The 21,442-nt window shown below is 48.4% G+C and overlaps 1 protein-coding gene across 1 annotated transcript in view; it reads left to right on the forward strand.

The window, feature by feature from the left end:
- The window catches only part of LOC106721824 (alpha-2-macroglobulin-like), a 44,331-nt gene extending 30,561 nt beyond the window's left edge, over positions 1-13,770 (forward strand). The window contains 10 exon segments of the mRNA XM_025214384.1: positions 1,960-2,037; positions 3,220-3,388; positions 6,063-6,229; positions 7,270-7,485; positions 9,156-9,280; positions 10,187-10,277; positions 11,784-11,852; positions 12,582-12,684; positions 13,380-13,421; positions 13,635-13,770. Coding sequence (XP_025070169.1) covers positions 1,960-2,037; positions 3,220-3,388; positions 6,063-6,229; positions 7,270-7,485; positions 9,156-9,280; positions 10,187-10,277; positions 11,784-11,852; positions 12,582-12,684; positions 13,380-13,421; positions 13,635-13,645 — 1,071 coding nt within the window. The 3' untranslated portion in view covers positions 13,646-13,770.
- The last annotated feature ends 7,672 nt before the right edge of the window (positions 13,771-21,442 follow it).

The following is a 21,442-nucleotide window of genomic DNA, read 5'->3' on the forward strand; positions in this document are numbered from 1 at the left end:
AAGAGGTGCTGGGTCTCTTGCTGTTCCCACAGACCCACGCCAGGGCTCTCCATATCCACGGGAAAGTACTCCCCAAGCCCAGAAAGAGCCATGACAGCTGGGCTGAAAGATGTATTTTGCAATATCAGTGTCCTTTCAGCTACTGCCCTGTATCTACTTAGTGGATCATTTCTGAGAAGTGCCAAAGCAGCTTCATAGGGACTCCATTTTCATGGCTTCTTGGTGAATCCACATCAAACATGCCCTGTTTACTAGTAAAAAGATGCTCCAATTACCAGCCCTCAAATCCTTGACTGGGCACTGAGGCAGTAGGCCCCACCTACCCAGCCCTCTTCCACATGCATCAGCCCCCTAAATTAGGGAGGAAGGACACCATGGGCCTCCCCAAGCTGCCAGGAAACCATGTTGAGTGCATGAATGGCGCATGCCCCTGGTGGCTGGTGGGGCATGGCTGTGCCGGCAGTGGCAGGAGCCTGGCAATGGTGAGCAGGGAGCTCCTGCAGACACTGTGTCATGGGTCAGTGACCACGCGCAGGCACCTCTGGCAGCATCAGCAGCAGTCAGGGGCAATCATGGATTGCCCACAGGCGCTGCCAACAGTGTTGGTGGTGCCTTTTTGCAGAGGGTGCACTGCCACACACAGGGGGTGCAAATGCCCCCACATGCACCCCCTACGTGTTGCCCCTGGTTGAGTGTGTTACCAGGTGCCCCCCAAAGGTGTCCTCACTTCTTTCTTCCTGGGGTTAATGCACAGAAAAGGACCAAGCCAGTTGGACTGATTTTCTTGGCAGTAAGGCTGAGTTGTATGGCATCATGCCATAAACCCACCCTCTAAGCCAATCTTCACCAACTCCTTTCTGGCTTTGGTGCAAGAAGCAGCAACACATGGGTGGGGTTTCTCTCCTCAGGCAAGTGACTAAATGCCCTGACTCCACAGTGTCAATGTACCCAGAGAGAGCTCAGTCTCCAAGGTCCTTTTCCCCAAATGCCCTCCAAATTAAAACAGGGCCTTCTGTCAGGGTAAGTCACCTGAACTTGATTTGCCTGAAATGGCAGCTCTGCCCTCATGGCATAGGAGAAGGAGGAAACTGCTGAGGCGGCAGCATCTGCTTTTGCCTCACCTAATGGCTACTGCTTCCTCCTCTCCATCACATGAATAGCATTCCAGATCAGGGAACTTTGGCCATGGCTGTATTCTCAGAGTAGGCTAAGTCTCAGCCATTGTGAAAATAGCAGGACCCACCCTTAGACTGCTTCCATGATTCTTTCCTGTTTAATTCTGGTTTTCACCAAATGACAGCAAGCCAGATCTAACATCTCTGGATGGGTCTTTGACTGGGGAGATACCCCATCAGTGTCATGTAGAACAACTTGGCCTTCCAAGAACTAGCTTTTCATCTTGGATTTGTGCAGTCCCTAGTAAGGCTAGGCCAACTTTGAGACCTCTCAAGCAAACTTTTCCATCTTTACCTATCCTTGGGGACACAGTCAGACCCAGGCATATACGGAGTAAGAAGTTCTTTCAGCTCTGCTTCCCAAAGGGGATACTGAAAGGCTGAGGTATATGGGGAGGAGGGTTTATGCCTCAGCTAGATTATTTCTCAGACTCCAAGTTGCAACGGGTGCAGCATTTGATCTGCACTTTTGGAGCAAGATCCCTCCTCAGAAAATCCAAAGGGCTCACAAATTGGGAAGGTCAGGACCTGAGACAGAAGCTTTATTCCCTGCTTTATTATCTTTGGTTACTGAAGACATAGCCAACCCAATTTGCAGTGCATGCATGTGGCCACAATTCAGGTTACTTCTCACTATCCCCCCTAGGATCCTGCTAATCTGAGGGAGCTGTTGCTGCCTTTTTCTCCTAAGGGGTCTATTTTCCACACTCCAAGCAGGTGATGCATTCCTTCTCTCCACTGCACTTGTTCATCCCTTTTCCTCATCTCTCTGTGTGTCTTGCAGGGTGGAGTGGATGATGAGCTCTCACTGACAGCCTACATCACTGCTTCACTCCTGGAGCTCCATCTGATGAGAAAGTAGGTAGCTTCTGAACTGCCACAGTATGTGAGGGAACCCACCATTTTGCCACCGCTCTGTAGGTACAGGGAGGGGTCAGTCCGAGTTTGTTCAAGTCCAGCCACCACATTTCTGCTTTGTGCATTTACCAGCATGGAGCAGGCAAAGACCTGCTGATTCTGAGTTAAGGAGCAATCTTTTGGGCATCTTAAGTCAGTGTGAAGCTCAAGGGCGTGACTATCCTCCCAAAGCTGCTGGCTGTCACCAGGAAGCTGGTAGGACACATAACTGATTCCATTTTGGGCACCACACCTCAGCCCAGTCCTTCATTCCCATTGCTTTGCTTTAGCTACAGATGCCCCAAAATGGAAATGAAATATTTTGTTTGGCCTCAAATTAAACCATTCGTTTGACTTAGAAATTAATGTTTTTTTTTTCCCTTCCCCCTCCCTCCCATTTCAGCAAGCAGAGCTGAAGAAAACATTAATTTTGTTTTGATCAAGATCTATTTTTCCTCCCCACCTCTTGGACACCAGAATTCAGTGAGTTATAAGGCAAGTCTACACAAGACATGTTAATGGGCATTAGCTTAATTTAATGTGCTATATGGACATGTGTCTACATATGCACGCCCTTAATTGCATTAAAATGGCAAAATTAGGCTAATTGCTCCTAAATTTGATACCTGCAGGTATCAAGTTTAGGTGTGATTAGTTAAAGTACTAACTTTAGTGCTGAGTCTGCCCAGCCACTAGGGGCACATAGCAGGACTGAGGGGATGTGACACTAAATTTAGTGCCAAGAGCATTAACTTTAGTGCCAAATGCACTAACTTTAGTGCCAAGTCCCTGCACATGTAGACACCTGTCAAAAATTGCTTAATGCGCATTAAATTTAGTCATGCTTATATGCACGTGTAGATGAGCCCACTGTGTCCTACCCAGCTACCCAGGGCAAGATGTTATATCTGACCCAGACTTCCTGGAATATATCCGGCTTAAATATGGTGGCTGTTTTGTCCTGTGTTACCAGAAACCTGGTTCAGGCCAGATTTGTGTATTCTGGCCTTCACTCATTTCAAAACCTAGGCCAGGAAACTGGAAAAAGATCCTTCTGGGATGTGTTCTCTGGTTGTATCTGTGATTACTAGGGATCAGGTATAGATGTCCAGGGACTATCCTAATTGCCTTCATTTTCCTTTCTCAGGCTGCTATGGTGGAAAAGGCATTGGGCTGCCTTAAGAAAGCATTACATGATGTGGACAGTGCCTACACCCAGGCCTTGATGGCTTATGTCTTTGCCCTGACCAAGGACACAGAGATGAGGCAGCAGCTCCTGGAGAAGTTAGATGAAAAATTTCTCAAGCCTGGTACAGGTACATCTTTTGGTAGATACTTGATTCCACAGGCACTGTCCTGGCCTGTGGTTAAAGCATGATTCTGGTGGGTTGGGAGTAGAGGCAGATGGGAATTTTCGGACAAAATGTTTTTTGTTGGAAAATTTGGGCTTATCCAAATTGAAACATTTTGTGGGATGTAGCTGCCTCGACATGGCTTCGATTGGGAGAGGTTTCTCAGATACACAGTAGAACTTCTTCATGCATCCAAGATCTGGTTCAAGTCTCTACTTCAGTGATGCACACAGAGAAAAAAAAATAACCCCAAATATGGCTGCACCATTATGATCTCTTCATTAACTTACCACACAGGAACATTGTGACTCACTGTGAACTGTTCTCTAAAAACATCAGTTCAGTGTTCAGCAGCAATCCAAAAGGCAAGAAAAAGAGTTAGGAATTATAAGGAAAGGAACTGTAATCAAAACAATATGATCTTTTATATATTTGTGGTGTGTCCACACCTTGAATGCTGTGTGTGGTTTTGGTCCACATAATTTAAAAAGGAGATTGAGGCCCTAGAAAAGGTATAGAGAAAGGCAACAAGGATGATTAGGGACACCTTATGAGGAGAAACGAAATAGGCTAGGGCTGTTCAAATAGACAAGTTTGTAAAGAGGTATTTGAGGGAGCACATGATAGAGTTTTACAAAATAATGAATGATGCAGAAAAAAGTAGGGATTTATTACTTATGGTCTCTCCCAATACTAGAACTAAGAGACACCAAATGAAACTATTTGGTTGAAGGTCTAAAACCAACACAAGGAGTTCTTTTTCATATAGCGTGTAATTAAGTTGTGCAACTCCTTGCCACAAGACATTGTGGAGGCTGATAATTTAACCCAGTTTAAAAGGGGATTGGACAAATTCCAGGAGGAAAGGTCTGTCAGTAGGTCCTAAACATGGTAGGTAGTTCACAGCCACTTAGTCAGAGTTTCCTAAACCTCTGAATACTCAAAGCTGCACCACTGGAAGAGAAGCACAAAGTGGAAAATTCTGGACGTGCTCTGTTCACCCTCCCTCTTAGCATCCATTCTGCACAAGAAAGGTTGCTGGGCAAGATGGACTGACCTATGAGCTGACCCAATAAATAGCCAATCTTATTTTCTTAGCCATATAAGTGTGAGCAACCATGTTTCAACAGGAACAATACTAGAGCCTTTATTTGGCCTTCAGTCATCCTTGCTCAAGCAAACACTTTGTGAAGTCTGTGGGAGCTTTGCCAGAGAAAGACATTAAAGATCCAAAATTTCTCTGAGGAACCAGCATCCCTCAACATACATCAGTGTCATTCACACTTCATGGCACTCAACACTTGGGAGGATCAGTCCCTTTGCATTTGCACCACTAGAAGCCTCTTTGTTATAAGCTGTGGGGGCAGGTATCACTTTGGGGGTGTCTCACTATAAGGACATACAGCTCTTTGGAACAATGCTGCTGGTTCCATGCTTGGCCTGTGGGCTGGCAATAGTTAACAACCTTTTTGATCTTCCAGTTCCAGTTATACTTGGATGCTGTGTATTTCTATCTGCATGAGATTCCCTATTATCTCCCTTAAGGGAGAACCTGCAGGTTCTTGAAGATCTCTTTGGCAATGGGGAGAGACCACAGGAGGGGAATCAGACTGCATGGCTTCACTGCAGGCTGCCAGCTACTTGCTGAGGGAGGATGGACTGCTAAGGACAGCAGGCCTGAACCCTGGGGAGAGTGCCTGACTGAGTAAATGAAGGAGGAGATTCAGCTCTGTGCTATTCTGATGCAAACCCAGCGTGACTCTGATTCCTCTGTAAATTCACTATGGAGTGACTTTGTGTTGATATTGCTGGAACTGAGATCAGCATCTGGCCCAGAGAGGACAACTAGCTTCTGTCCTTGAGTAGCCTTCCCTAGGAGGGTTGACATAGCCTTCACCTGTGAAAATCAATTTTCTTCTCTCTCCTTCTTTAAGCTTGGGTCTCTTCTGCAAAGTGGTATTAAGGTCGGCACTGCAGGTTTCCATTTGTTTTGTCATTCAGGGTATGTCTGCACTGCACAGTTAGCTGAAGCTCTTATCTGGGTTTTAGCCTTAGCCACACTATCATCCACATCCACATAGAAAGTCTCTGACATGGGTTTGGAGTTGCTTGCGTAGCTGGGGGTGTGGGTTAGAAACCCAGTTCTGGTTTAAGTGGGGCTAGCAGGTAAAAAGGATGCTGGCAAAAATCAGATGCATGTTCTCAGTAATCCACTGCCTTTCCCACAATTGCCCTGAAAGATAGAGAAGATTTTACATAAGTAATGTCAATAGCTGGGAAAGAATCCTAGACCATGCAGAAACAGGGAGGAGGAGAGCTTCAATTCAAGCAAAAGCAGTCTCTGCAAAGAGGATTATCAACAGGGTCCTGCTGAGGACTTGGGGTCTATGTGCAGCCTGGGTGTCCAAGGCATTGAGGGCATCCATTCTGCCAAGGGAAATGATTAGGTGACTGGCATCCCAGAGTACAAGGTAATGAAATGGGGTTCAGGAGAAGCTCTGGACCCTGAACAAAGAGGTTTTCCCAGATAAGGGTAGGGGTCCCTGATGAAGTGAGTGAACCCTAGTCCCTGGGGGCTTCCAGGGCATGGTAAGCTGGCATTCTAGGTCAATTTTTGTCTTCCTCCACTTGTTTGCAGATGAGCCAATGACAGGATCCTCATCGCTGGTTGAGTCCATGGCCTACATCCTCCTGACTCACCTATCCCAACCAGAGGTGACAGCCAGTAACATCACGAAATTGTCCCCAATTCTGCGTCAGCTCAACGAAAGGCGCAACTCCTTTGGGGGTTTTTATTCCACTCAGGTAACAACACCACTCCCTCAGAATGTATGGGGGGAAAGGCAGAAAGGAAGAGAGACACTGAGTAACTGGAGAATTGCTGGGGAGTTATCCCTTAGGGACTGGGGAGTTGCTGTGGAGTTATCCCTTAGGGACTGGGGAGTTATCCCTTAGGGACAGATTTCTCTAGGGAGGGATATATGACTCCTGCTGGTGATGGAGGATGGGAGTGAGTCTCTTAGAGTGCAAACAGCCATTGCCCTTGTGCCGTCCCTGACCTTTGGCATGCTCCAGTTGCCCAAAAATGTTTATGCAACCAAACCTAGTCACAGCTTGTGATGCCTTATAGGCAAGGATCTTTGTTCTCTTATTGTGCAACCCAGAAATTCCCCTGCAGGGGATTCCCAGAGGGTGCCTTTTATACTGCTGTGTCTTGAAACCATGGGGTTTCCCCTGCTTGCAGGGGATTTTTGCAGGGGGGCTTCTGGGGCATGCATTTATGCTGCCATGCCAGACCCTGCAGAAGGATGCCTGGTGCATGTGTCTGCAAGCAGGGGGACCTGCATGAGGAGGTTTTGCATAAGCATGCCCTGGATATGAAACAATGAAACATGTGCCTCAGGTTGAGGCACAGCACCCAGGGCTGTTACCCTGTATGATTGGGCACCTGAAGCCCCAGGAGTGGCAAGGCTCACACCCTGTGGGACAACAGGACACACCCAAGAACAGCTGATGCTGCAACAAAAACAATGTCTGTTTGTAGCCTTAGGGAAGCCATGGTGATTTATGATATAAACCTGTACCCACAACCGGGAGTGCAAGTTTTAGCACTATCAAGATGTGGTATGGGTCAAGGCTGCAGTCCTGATACTTATGTTCTAGGCAGTGCAGACCCTGCCTGCTTGTGAACCTTGTTACTGGTGCCACAAGGGGCATGGACCCCTCCAGGCTCCCCAACTTATGGGGAAATGCTGAAGCTGGGAGCCCACTCCCAGAGACCCTGTTGCTCCAAAGCAAAGGGGTGGTGCACATACACAATGAGCTGACTTTGCCTCTCTCTCCAGGACACTGTTGTTGGCCTCCAAGCCCTGATTAAATATGCAGGCCTGACTTACCGGAAGGCAGGGCACACAAAGGTGATGGTGAGATCTGAAGAGGCCCTCCTGCTGGAGTTTCATGTGGATGGGAAGAACCAGCTGGTGCTACAGCAAGCACCTCTCCTTGGCATCCCAGGAGTGTACACAGTGCAGGTGGCTGGGAGTGGCTGTGTGTATGTGCAGGTAAGTGAGGGCCACCAGGGATATGGTCCCGTGGAGTCCAAAGGCATTTTGCCACTGACTTCCATGGGAGCAGGATTTTCTACCAAGCCTAGTGTGAACTATAACTCATTCACTCCATAAGCCATGGGAGGCTCTGGCCTACCCACATGACATGGTTAGCATGGGCTGAGTGCATCCACAGAAGAGGATTTTCCCTGCAGGAGCATGTTTCAACTCTGCTGGCTTAACCACAATGGCCATGCTGCAGTAATGCCTTCTGGGAGTACTTGAGCAGCAATTTTATTAATAGGGTCTGTGATTTTAAGGCCCAAAAGACCATTAGGGTGGACCTCCTACATAACACAGACCATAGAAGCTCACCCAACACCGCCTGCAACCAGTCCCAGTAATTCCTGACACACCTGCTGGTACAGAGAACTGTGCATGTCTATTCCATGATGCAGTGCCCCTTGGGATGTCAGCTCCATAGAAATGTTGTTGGAAGTGGAAAAGGAGGGCAGTCTAGCCCTCACACACTGGCACTATCTGTGCAGCTGAAGAACCATCTTAGAACAGGGATGGACAGTTATTTCGGGCAGAGGGCCGCTTACTAAGTTTTGGCAAGATGTCAAGGGCCACATGAAAAGCAGCCAAGGGAAGATAAATATTAATGTTCTATATTTTTTAGGGGACCCACGGGCCAGATAGAATGGGCTAATGGGCTGCATTCAGCCCGCAGGCTGCATTTTGCCCACCCCTGATCTTAGAAGCATCTAGAGGCTATCTGAAGACTGTGCCACTCCCTGGCTCATTAACTAATTCAGCCCAAAGCACCAGGCACAAAGGAGGAACCATAAGGTCTAGGTCATCCCTGGTGAAGTTTCATCGAAGCCAAAGGACTTGCAATAGGGAAGGGTTTGAGCCTACATGAAAACCATATGACAGAAAGACAAGGACACAGCCACAAACTGAATCAGCTGTTTAGACAGTTACAAACTGGGTAAAGCTGAGGGTGGCAACATATGACCCATGGACTGGATTTGGCTTGCAGAGCCACTAGATATAACCCACAGAGCCCAAGAGCTTTGCCCATGCCCAAGTCCACGTTGGCACCTGCACCAGAACTAAGAAGTGAGGAGGTGTGCCAGAACCAAGCAACTTCCAGCTGCAGCCTTGCTGCCACTGCTTTTTCCCTCCACACCATAACTTCCCCTTGGCTGCATCATGGGCACAGCTTCCAGCCAGTGATGAGTTGTGCCAGGGCCAGGAAGCTAGACACTGCGTCCATGTTGCTGCCACTTCTCTCTCTTCCTTATGCACCTTCTCCCTAGCTTCTCAGCTGTAGTGCAGAAGTAGCAGCAGTGTGGACACAGCTTCCACCTGCCCAGCCCTGGCACAGCTCCCCATCAGCTGGAAGCTGCACTCATGCCCCAGCCAGGGAGTGAGAGGCTGGGGGAAATGGTGCAGGTGCAGCTCCCAGTTGTGTGGGAGCAGAGAAAATCTCCCACTGCTGATGCACTGCAGAAACCACGCAGCCTGAGTCAGACTGGAGCCAGTTTGTTCCAGCCTGTGACTTGAAAAGGTTACCAGCTGCTAGGTTAGAAGGATGTGGTATAGTTGGGGGCCTTTGTTTATGCAGGGAACCCCCACAAGATTATATAGACATATTCCCTCTGCTTCTCCCCCAACAGACAACTCTGAGCTACAATGTCCCACCCCATAAGAGTGAGGCGGTCTTTGTCCTGCACGTGGAGACAGCCCCAGTGGAGTGCAGTGATGCAGCTAGGGAGCACTTCAACCTCCATGTGGCAGTCAGGTATGGGACCAACTCTTCTCTCTGTACCAGAGCCAGTGACCACTGACATGGTCTCAATGAACAGCTGCACAGTGGAGTTCCCTGACTGCAGGGACCAGGAGGGAGCAACAGGCCCTTTCCTCTTCCCCGTCTGCCCATGCTCCCAGGCCAAGGAAGCCTGTGGAACAGGTCTAGAACAGGGAGTGAGGGGACAGCTAAAGGGACCGGGGGAAGGTTTCCAGTTAGAAGATGAGCTTGTAACAAGCTCCAGGATCTCAAATGAGTGCCTCAGTGATCTCTCTTGGGGTGTGGACCGACATCATATTTGAAGCGTTTCACATGCCTCTGAAGCAGTTTCCAGATAGTTGAACATGCCCTTTGAAATGCTCCAAAAACAGGTGAAGTGCTGCAGAAGTAAACCTGTTGAAATGAGGTACTATTTAGAAGTACTTCAAAATGAAGAGCACCCTGTTATGCACGGACATGCTATGGAGGGTGACAGGGGGTGGGTGTTCTGGCTTCTCACCATCCTCTGCTCTTCCCCCTTCCCCCAGTGGCTGGAAATTGGGAGAGAGAGAGTCAGGGAGCACTGTCCTGTGCACTCTGCCTCCATTGTCCTGAAGTGTCTCTGAAACTGGAGCTGGGATTCCTTAAAACTGGGAGACCAGAGACCACGCACAGAACTGGGGGAAACTGCACTCCCACACTAAAACCAGGATTCCTGCCCTCTGGGGTCTTACTGCCCTTTCTTCCATTGGGCAGAGGGGATGTTAAGTTTTGCACATCAGTGTGGGAGCCAGCAAACATTTGCTACAGCTCCCCCCATAGCAAATTTACCACATTCACTCATGGGTCACAAGAAGTATCTTCCGCTTGCTTAGAGTGCTGAGGTGGGTGCCATGCCCGCTGCTTCTTCTCTTCCTCTAGCTACACTGGGGACCGCAGGAGCAGCAACATGGCCCTGATAGAAGTGAAGATGCTGTCAGGCTTCATCCCCGTGAAGAGCTCTGTGAAAGCAGTAAGCAGCTCCCCTCCCACCTGCCCTTCCCTGGCTGTAAGGGACTCTATATTCTAGGTGTGGTTCAGTTAGAGACCCCCACAAACCCACCAGCACTTCCTTGCAAAGAGAATCCCACCCATGAAACTCCAAGTGCTGTGAAGATATGGCCTAAGGGTGTTTATACACATGCTGTGGGAGTGGGACGGGAGGAGGGGCTCTAATTAGAGTGACTCTGAGAGCTGCTCTAATTAAAGCACCCAGAGTATCTTGTGTATCAATGTCCCCGCACTGAAAAATGGTGGTTGGGGGCACTTTAACTAAAGCTCATTGAACAAGCTTTAGTTAAATTGCTCCTGCTGCCATTTGTCAGCATGGGGATGTTGATACACGAGACACTGGAGTCTGCTGGAGCATGGTAATTACTCGCTGCTCATGCACAGGCACCCTGAGACTCCTCAGAACTCAGCCAGTGGAAATGTTCTGAGTTATCCCAGAAAGGCAGCACTTGGTCTCCAGGCTGCCCCTGCAACACGCTGTCTGATACCAGGCAAGGCTATGTCACTTGGCATCCCAGAATTCCAAGGAGCTATGAAACCACACAGTAGGGCCTAGTGCTGTATTGCAAAATAGCGCTGAGATGGGAGGAGTTGCCTGAGAGCTTTTACAACAGACAGTGACATAGCATATGGCATCACTGAACCTTAAGCAGTTATCAGGGACATGTCTGCACCCTCTCTGTGCCATGCTCAGGAGCACCAATGTGAAATACTTCCTGTTTGCTCACTCCCACTGTGGACATGCCCCCTCTCAGACATGCAACAACTTACCTGCCTGGTAGCAAGGAGGAGAGTATGCCCGGTGCTGCTATCAGTCCGTCTGTCTCAGGGCTGCTCAAGGGGCCAGATTCTACTCCACCTATTAGGCACGCAAGTGGATAGGCCTCTAAAAGTAATTCTATTGCATCCTTCCTGAGTCCCTGAAAGACATGTTACTACAAGTGGCGTCCCATGTGAGCCTGTCCTGGGTTCACTGCTACTTTTAAGGATAAGTTAGAAAAACACTTGTCCAGGCTGGTTTAGATAGGGATTGTCATGCCTTGAGCAAGGGGGTGGACCCGATGACTGCCTGAGGTCCCTTCCAGCCCTACTTTCTATGACTCTAGGTCAGTCTCTGCTGCTCCTGTGCAAACCTTAGAGAGGTTCCCGCTTCACACCCCAAGTGCTCCCAGTCCTGTTGTTCTCAAGGAGGTCCCACTTAACTGTCATGTTATACAATATTTGCCCTACATGAGATGGAGTCAGTCCTCCTAATAAAGCAAGGGGGTCTGGATGGAAAGACACAGGAGGCTAGGTGAGGCTCTGAGGCTACTCTGTGCCCCCAATCAAGCCTGACTGTGATTTCACTTATGGCAGTTTTACCCTGACTTAACACTTTCCACATCCAAACCACTCTCACATGGGGGAGATCACAATCCTGCCAATGAGTTGATTCTAAACAGTGTGCATGTCTCCTGTTCTCTGGCAGTTGCAAAAGATACCCATAGTGAAGAGGACCGAGGTTGACCCAGAGAAGGTCACCATCTACTTGGAGGAGGTAAGTGCAATGCAAGGCTCCATCTGACCATTAAAGGGCAAGGGTATGTGCATGGATAGATCTAGAATTTTGAAAAGGCAGGTGCAGATGATGAGGTGCATCATCACATATAAAACAACACATCTTTTTCTCTAGTTAAAAATAAACTAGAAGCTTTATGCTAGGGGTCTAGGGCTGTATTTTTCAGTTTTAAATTGAAGCAAAACAAATATAACTTCATTGGAATGAGTTGAAGACAATATGCAGGCTGTGAAATAGGAGCAGCTCACAGACAGCAGAATTTCAGAACAAAGGGTAGTTTGATTGGTGGAACATCAAGATTATGAAAAAGAGGAGAGGGTCACTAACACCCATGGAATGAACAGTTTAGAAGGGTTCAGGTAGATTATAATGAGCCATGAAGTCAATTGACTCCCTCACTGTTGCCTGAATAGTAAAATTGCTGCCACTGCCAGGCAGTTGGTTTTAAACTTAAGGTGGACCAGGAATCAAACTGCACCAGTGCATCTCCCTCCTCACCCACCTCAATTCACCCCTGGTCTACTTACAAAAAGAAGAAGTCCAAGGGTTGGGGAAGGAAGCTAGGGTTGAAGAAGAGAAAGAAGGGTGCTAGGGGGACCTGAGACCACAGTAAAAAAAGAACTCCCTAATTGGGAGATAAAGCTGGAAGTAGGGTGAAGTGGAGAAGGAGCATCCTTCCTTCCTGTTCCCTTCCATCTTTCTCCACAGCTGGATAAGACTCTGCAAAACTTCACTTTCTCAGTGGAACAAGAGATTGAAGTGCAACATCTGAAACCGGCAACAGTGCGTGTCTATGACTACTACCAGCCAGGTGAGACTTTGTTGACAGAGGGGAAAAGTCACCATCATTCCCTCTCCTCTCCCACAGACAGCTCTGCTGGTGCCCCTCTCTGGTCTGGCAGGCCCTATGGTTATCCTAGTCCTGGGCTCCACACACAACTTTGCCAGTGCCTTTCACTCCTGTCCTGTGGCCCTTTGCTATCCCAGCCTTGGGTTCCCTACATACAGCCACAGGGGTTTATCTTGCACAGTATTTTTCTAGACCTGGGCCTCTCAAGAGTGGAGGCTGCCTGTCTCTACTGTGGCTTTGTGGTGTGGGTGTTACATCATTGCATTTTGACCCTCCTAGCTCTGATCCCTGGTCCCCTGGCAAAATCCTGGTATCTCCAGCCCTTGTGGTCTTCTGGAAATGTTTATGCTTTTGTTTCATGAGGTTGAAAATTGTGTTTTACTCTGAGTCCTACACTTAAGGGGACCCTTCCCTACTGCCAATCCTGACCAATCAGGGGGAAGAACTTCATGATATGGAGTCACTCTAGCATCCATTGGTGCTCTTTTTTCCCTGTGGAGGCTGGGAACATGCCTGTTTTCCACCTTAAAGTCTAAAGAGAATATGGCAAGGAGGCAAGGTCCCCATGGATTCTTGTGCTGAAGGGAAGGGATATTAGGGCTCTGTAATTACTTTCCTAATCTACCTCTCACAGCAAACTTTCCTCTCTCTTGCAGATGATCATGCCACTGCAGAATACAATGCCCCCTGCAGCTCAGGTATGTAAGGCTGTGCCCTTGAGGAGGCAGCACTCAAGTAGTTAGTGCAGGGGGGTAGGAGTCGGGCTTTGTACTATTCCTTCCTCTGCCAAGGACAAGTCAATTCACCTCTTGGCACCTGGGTTTACCTAAACAAGCTGGGCCCTGGAGGGGAGAAGCTTTGTATGTAACCACACCACATCCTGTAACTACATAATACTCTCTGATCCTCAGGCTGGGTATGAAACAGTGTCAGCGAGGATAACTGTTCTGTTCCCAAGCTCCCTGAGACCTGGACCAGATCGTGGTAACACATTTGAACTGATGTCTAAGTAACGTATTTGAATGTGTTAAAGATAAAAAAAACTCAAGAGCAGGCTTCCATCACACCTAACTGTGTAGTCTTCACACTCAGCCAAAGGTGCATGGGGGTGGACCCAGTGACACAGATGTGAACAAAGTGACTTGGATCTCTTTCTCTGAGCCATGTTCACCCTTTAGATTTCTTAGTGGAAGTTCATTCAGCTTCTTGTGTCTTGTTCTTTCTAAAGAGATCAAGAAAGAGGATTCCCACTAGAACTTCTTAGCTGTAGACCCTGAATTCACACTGCAAATGTGGAAGAACATCACAACTACTGTGGCTTTTCTGTCAAGCACCACTCATTTCTGGTTCCTTTAGCTTTCTCTCCTTCCTTCAACCCATGTCTGTCTCTTCCGTGGGAAACCCAGGTAAACCTGAAGATACTTGACAGGTCAGGGGCCTAGGAAAGGGATGGAAAGGCCACTGGATTTCAGACCCAGGTGGAATTCAGTGCCTGAAGCAGCAGGAGAAAAATAGAAGGAAAAAGAGATGGAGAAACATGGTCCCCCTGAGGTGCCTTGGGAGTTCTATGGTCTCTTCCTTGCCTTGGTTTTGTTCTTTGACTGGGATTTCTTTAAGAATCAAGGGAAGGCTTTCAGCTTTGTAGAGCTCAGATTTCAGTCCCAGCTACCTCAGAACAAAGTGGATGTTGAGCTCCAGGCTTTGGTTTCCATTCTTACTTGATGAAAAATAAAACAACTATACTAGATTAGAGGCTGGTGCCTCATGCATTTCTGGTAAAGGCTGCCTCCCCACATCACCTCGGTATAGTAGCATTCCACCTTCTTCAGGTCAATCCTGTCCCAGCTTCATGTTTTAAAATATAGCACTAATGAATGCTTCTGCTTTGGCTGCCTTGGGCAGAGATGGATTTACATTTTTTTTCCCCCCCTGAATAGTTTGAGCCAGGGCAACACCAGATCAAGGTTCCAGCACACAGAGGCACTCACATGCACATTAGATTCACCACTAGTATTTTTCACCTGTCTGTGGAACAAAGGCCTCTGGACCAGCAGGAGAGTTCAATGTCTATTGTCTTTTCTATCCTTTACCTCCCAAATGAGGACGGTAACATGAAGACAGCCAGCCTGATGGGTGTTTTAGTGGTAATTTACCCCATTAGGAAATGAGTTGAGCTGGTGAGCTAATTTTTGATGGAACACCGAAAAGTAAGCAGAGTGAAATCACAGTCAGCTGCTATTGACCTGGGTTGGAAACGGACTGCTGCTTGTGGGAAGAACTATGAGATAAAGTATGAACTATGAGGAGGGGGCTAGAAAAGGTGCCCTAAACATAGCCTTTCTCACTTCATCTGACTGGAAAACTGCATCAGTGAGATCACTCCATCTATGTCATAGTTTCACAGTTGGTAGGGTCAGAAGGGACCTAAGCAGGTCATGAAGTCCGAACCCCCTGCCATGGGTAGGAAAGGATGCTGGGGTCAAATAACCCTGGCTAGGTGATTGTCTAGCTTCCTTTTGAAGAAAACCAGGGTAGGAGTGAGCACCACTTCCCTAGGAAGTTGGTTCCGTCTCCTAGCCGCCCTGACAGTGAAGTAGTGCCTCCTGATGTCTAGCCTGAATCTACTCTCAGTCAGCTTATGGCCATTATTCCTCGTTACTCCTGGTAGTGGTTGGGGGAACAGGGACTCTCCCATAGCCTGCTGGTCCCCCTTGGCCAGTAGATCCCCTCTTGGCCTTCTCTTGTGGAGGCTGAACAGGTTCAGGTCCTGTAGCCTCTCCTCATAGGGCCTACCCTGCAGCCCCTGATCATGCGAGTGGAACCTCCTCTGGAGCCTCTCGATGCTGTCCACATCCCTCCTGAAGTGCAGTGCCCAGAAATGGACCCGGTACTCCAACTGCAGCCTGACCAAATATTGCATAGAGGGGGAGGATCACCTCCTTGGACCTGCTCATGATGCATCTATGGATGAATGACAAGGTGTGGTTAGCCTTCCTGACCGCGTCCCCACATTGGCAGCCCATGTTCATCTTGGAACCAATAATGACTCCAAGATCCTTTTCTGCCTCTGCACTGATGAGAAGGGAGTTCCCCAGCCTGTAGATGTGCTGCTGGTTCTTCCACCCCAGGTGCAATACCTTGCACTTGTCCGTATTGAAACCCATCCTATATTCATCCGCTCACTTCTGTAACCTGTCCAGACCTAGTTGTAGCCTGTCCCTCTCTTTTAGTGTGTTCACTTCTCCCCACATCTCAGTGTCATCTGTGAACTTGAACAAGGTGCTTTTCACCCCCTCGTCCAAATCACCAGTGAAGATATTGAACAGTCCGGGCCTGAGGACTGAGCCCTGGGGGACCCCACTGCCCACATCCCTCCAAGTCGAAAATGACCCATCCACCACCACTCTCTGGGTGCAGCCCTCCAGCCAATTTGTGACCCATCTGACTGTGTAGGTGTTGATACCACAATCGCCTAATTTTTTAAATGAGGATGGGGTGAGAGACAGTGTCGAAGGCCTTCCTAAAGTCCAGAAAGACTACGTCCACCGCTACACCTGCGTCCAAAGCTTTTGTGACCTGGTCGGAGAAGGCAACCAGGTTCGTCTGACAGGACCTGCCTCTAATGAACCCATGTTGGTTGCCCCTAAGCATAATCTCCCCTGCTGGTCCCTTGCAGATGTGCTCCTGGATAATTTTCTCAAAGAGCTTCCCCAGGAACAAGGTAAGATTAATGGACCTATAGTTTCCTGGGTCCTTGTTCCTCCCTTTTTTGAAAATGGGGACCACATTGGCCCTTTTCCAGTCCTCCGGCACCTCGCCAGAGCACCATGAGTGCTTGTAAAGCTGTGCCAGGGGTCCCACAATGACCTCTGCCAATTACCTAAGCACTCTGGGGTGGAGATCGTCGGGACCTGCTGATTTGAATATGTCTAGTTCCTCCAGAGGTTCCCTGACTAGGTCCTCACAGACCCTGGGCCTGGCTGTGCCTCCCCTGGGTCCATCTGGATTCCCAGTGTGGGGGATGTCCCTGTCCCTGCTCCAAAAAATGGAAGAAAAGAAACTGTTAAAGAGATTATCTTTGTCTCCTGGTGCTACCACCAGATTACCAAGCATGTCCGGCAGAGGCCCCACGTTACTAGGTACCTTCTTTTTACTCCCTAGGTATTTAAAAAAGGACTTCTTGCTATCCTTGATCCGGGTTGCTAGTCCCAGTTCCATCTCTGCCTTAGCCTTCCTAGCAGCCACCCTACAGTCTTGAGCCAAGGAGGTATAATCCTCCTTGGTGATGGCCCCTCCCTTCCATTGGGTGTAAACACCCTTTTTGGCTTTGAGACATTCCTGGATGCTTTTGGTGAGCCATGGAGGCTTTTGAGTGCTCTTGCCCCCTTTGATCCACGTGGGGATTGTCACCCTTTGGGCTTAGAGGATCGTCTTCTTAAGGAACGACCACTCCTCTTAGATTCCCAACTCCCCTCCCCTCTGGGACCTCAATGCCTCCCTGACTAGTCTTCTTACCTCATTGAAATCGGCCCTCCTGAAGTCCAGGGCTGCTGCCTTGCTGCACGCCTTTGACACCCTGAGCTGGATGGTGAATTCCAGTAGGCGATGATCGCTATTGCCCAGGTGGTCGAGCACCTGCAGTCTCCTCACCAGGTTGTCGCCTGTGGCGAGGACCAGGTCCAACATGGCATATCCCCTGGTGGGACTGTGCACCTCCTGGGTTAGATGGAGGTCCTGTAACTTGGCTAGGAACCCGCATGAGTGGTCAGCCCTGGCTGACTGCTCTTCCCAGCAGATGTCCGGATAGTTTAGGTCACCCATGATGACCATGTCCCTTGACTTGACTGCCTCCACGAGCTGACCTGAGAATTCCTGGTCCAGCTCTTCCCCCTGGTTAGGTGGCCTGTAGTAGACACCCACTGTTAGGTCCCTTTCCCCCTGACCCCCTTGTATTCTGACCCAGAGCACTTCAGTCTGCCCCTCCTCTGACCCAGTGCTCTTTGCGGAGGATGTGTATTGCTCTTTGACGTAGAGCGCCCCACCGCCACTTTTCCTCCCCATTCTATCCCACCTATACAGCCTATAGCCCTTGACGTTTACCACCCAGTCATGCGTTGGATCCCACCAAGTTTCAGTGAGCCCCACTATGTCCGGGTTTGTGTTAGCTAGCAGGAGGGCAAGTTCCTCCTGCTTGTTCCCCATACTATGAGCATTAGTGTAGAGGCATTTAAGGGCACCTGAGCGTGTATATGCCTCCCCCCCAATCCCTGGACTATCCAGGCCCCTGTCTCTTACCTGGGAGACTCATGTCTCCCAGGTAAGAGATGTCCTGAATCAAGAAATTATGTTTGCAACCTGGAGCATCCATATCCTGATAGATAACCCTAATTGTGTCCAACTGAAGTGAAGGACAACATTAGTGGTTAGAGAACTTACATGATTTGATTTTGATATTGGTACAGTTGATGATATCAGGCATGCAGGGCAGGGGCAACTCACAGAACATGAGTGGTGGGTACAGCTTCTTTTGAAAAGGAAAAGCTGAAAAGACAGATTTATCCATGGTGCTGATTTTTCTACCAAGACCAAGATTGTTACTCAGATGCTGGAATTTCTGGTTGGCATCAATAAGCATTTCATAATCCTTATTTTCCACTGACTCACAAGTTACAACAGTTATCAGTGCATATGCCCCAGCCTTTCATGTAGATGATGAAAGAAAGGAAGAATATTATTCTAAACTTAAGCAAATTTTTTCATTTGTCCCCAAAGAAGAGAAAATAATTTTCCAGATGATTTCAGCGCTAGAGTGAGCAGGGACTCGGAGCTATAGGAAGGAACATGTACAAAGGAAGGGGTGGGAAAGGTCAGTTCAAAAGGAATTCTTCTTAATAAGTGTTCAGAGCATGATCTCATCATCACAAATTCCCTATTTCATAAGTAGGAGTAGAAACGGACTTGAGAGATGACAAACTCATAATCATATTCTATAAACAGGTATATCAGATGGCAGCAATTACTGTGGCATTTTCCTCAATAGACTCATTCCCCTTGCCAAGATGCTACATGAGTACCAAAGTGGTTTCACACCATTCAGAGGTACAATAGATGTGATCATTGTTGCTAGACAGCTGCAAGAGAAGTTCCATGAGCAACACAGAGATCCTTATATGGCCTTCATTGACTGGACTAAGGCCTTTGATTCAATCAACAAAGAAGCCTTTTGGAGGATCTTGATGAAATTTGGATGCCCACCAAAATTTGTTAACATCATCAGACAACATGACAGTACAATCCTAAGAAATGGCTTGGAAATAGACCCCTTCACCATTAGGACTGGAGTCAAACAAGGATGTGGGATTGCACAAATGCTTTTTGCCATCTGGATTGCAGGTATTCCATATCTCATTGTGGATCTGGAGTCATCATCCAGTACTGCATGGACAGAAATCTCTTTCAATACAACCAGTTACATGCCAAATCCAAGATGACCAACATCTCCATTACTTCTGCTAAAAATTGTGTTGTATGTGTCTAATTAAATGAAGATCTCCAGGCAGAGCTGTTCCTAGGGGTGTGCAGGGCCCAGGGCATATTTGCCTGTGCAGGGCCCAGGGGGGTGGGGCTGTGGTGAGTGGCCAGAGCCGGCAGCACTCAGGGGCAGTATAGCCAGTGGCGCTTGGCAGCGGGACCTGTATGGTACTGTCTATGGGGTTCCCCAAAGCACGGGGCCCAGAGCAGTTGCCCCAATTCCTCCCCCTAGGGATGGTCTTGGCTCCAGGTACTCTTGACTGGTTCTGTGAAGTGTGTAAAATGCTTGGATTTACTGGGTGTATCTACATGGGTGCTTTACTGGGGAGCTAACTAATTAGCTCTGCAGTAAAGCATCACCATCTACATGTGCACCCATATAAAGGCACAGTAAATTAATTAACTCTGCTGTAGGATAGTACTGTCCAGGACAAGTACTATCCTATGGCAGAGTAATTTTATGCCTCTGCCTAGCCCTGCACTGTAGCACCCTCATGCCCCAGCCTGCTCCTCAGCAACCTGATGCTACCACCCAGAGCCTGAGGCTGACCCCCCTGGGGCACCTGCGAGCCTGGGGCTGCTCTGCCCCGGACCAAATTGCTGTACATGTAAATGCTGTGTCCTGGAGCAGCTGACTCTAGCATGAACTGCACCCAAGTTTATTGCACTGGAGTAATTGCATGTGTAGATGCACCCATTGTCAACTTCACATAAACCAAGATACTTTACCCAACTACCCCAAACCATTCAGCTATTCCCCACATATTACAATTAAAGGGCAGTCCTTAGAGAATGCTGAGCATTTCCCCCTGCTTGGGTAGTCTTCTTTCACAAACAGTAATGATGATAATATAAAACACCAAATCTGCCAGCGCTGTCTTTGGACATCCTGAGATTGTGTCTTTGATCATCATGACATCAGGACCCAAACCAAACTTCTCATGTATGAGGCTGTTGTTATCCCTACCCTGTTGTATGGGTGTGAAACCTGAACAACATATTGGAAATATCTGAAAGCTTTGGAATATTAGCATCAGCAATGTCTTTGGAAATTCCTTTAGATCATTTGGAAGGACAGAAGAACAAATGCCAGCATTCTGGCTCAAGAAAACACCACCAGTGTTGAAGCCATAGGTGATGCATGGGGGGGGGGGGGCATGTGCCCCCCTTAAGATTAGCCATTGCCGAAGCCACCACTGGCTTCTGTGGGCGGTTACCACTAACTACCTCTCCCCCCCGCCACCAATGTCACCACTGGCTTCTGTGGGCAGGCCCTGCTCGCCACCCCCTCCCCTGTTGCCGACACTGCTGCCAACGTCTGTGGGTGCTCCCCGCTCGCTGCTTACCGCCAAGTACAAATGTTGCCCCCCCCAGTCTGAGGAGGCATGAGTCATTCATGATTGAAGCCATGTTTATATGGCACCAGCTCCATTGAACAGGGCATGTCAAGGATGTCTGTCAACTGGCTCCCAAAACAGGTTCTATACACTTAATTTGCCAATGGCTAATACTCTAGAGGTGGGCAAAGGAAGAGATTCAAGGAAACCTTAGAGTGCCATAGTCCAGTGGGATATCTGGCCTAATGGGTAGACCCAGGAATGGGACTGAGTATTGCAGGGTTTGGGGTCAGAGCCAAGAGTCAGAAGCCAAGTACTAAGCCAGGGCCAGGATCAGGGACTCCAAGGCTTAGTTACCAAATTTGACGGACAATTCACAGGAAGAGGTCCAAGAACAGAGTTAAAGTAGGGTCAGGAGCCAGGAAACAAATCTACAGAAAAATCCAAGGCCAAAATCCAGGAACAAGCCAAAAGCAGGGTCATGAACTAGGAAAGCCAGAGAAATTACCAGGACAGGAATTTCTCAGGGACTGGAGATGAGTAAGTCATGCAGCAAAGGTCCCAGAACCAATCAGAGAGAAGGAGCTAGGAGTCATCTGTCCTTGATTAGTTGTTAAGTGTGGCTGACCCAGTTACAGGCGCTGCAGTGCAGGAGCTTGACTGAGTCTTACACAGCTGACATGGTTACCAGGGTGCAGGGCAGGAGCCTTACATGAAGGCCAATCTGAAGAAATGTGATATTAACATCAATATTTATGATACTCAAACACTGAATCATCTTCGAAGGTGCCAGGTAGTCCACCAAGGCATCGAACATTTCAAGCAAATGTCTCACTATGGAGGTAGATAGG

The sequence above is a fragment of the Alligator sinensis genome, unplaced genomic scaffold (assembly GCF_000455745.1).
Source record: "Alligator sinensis unplaced genomic scaffold, ASM45574v1 scaffold1129_1, whole genome shotgun sequence".
NCBI classification, from domain to species: Eukaryota; Metazoa; Chordata; order Crocodylia; family Alligatoridae; genus Alligator; species Alligator sinensis.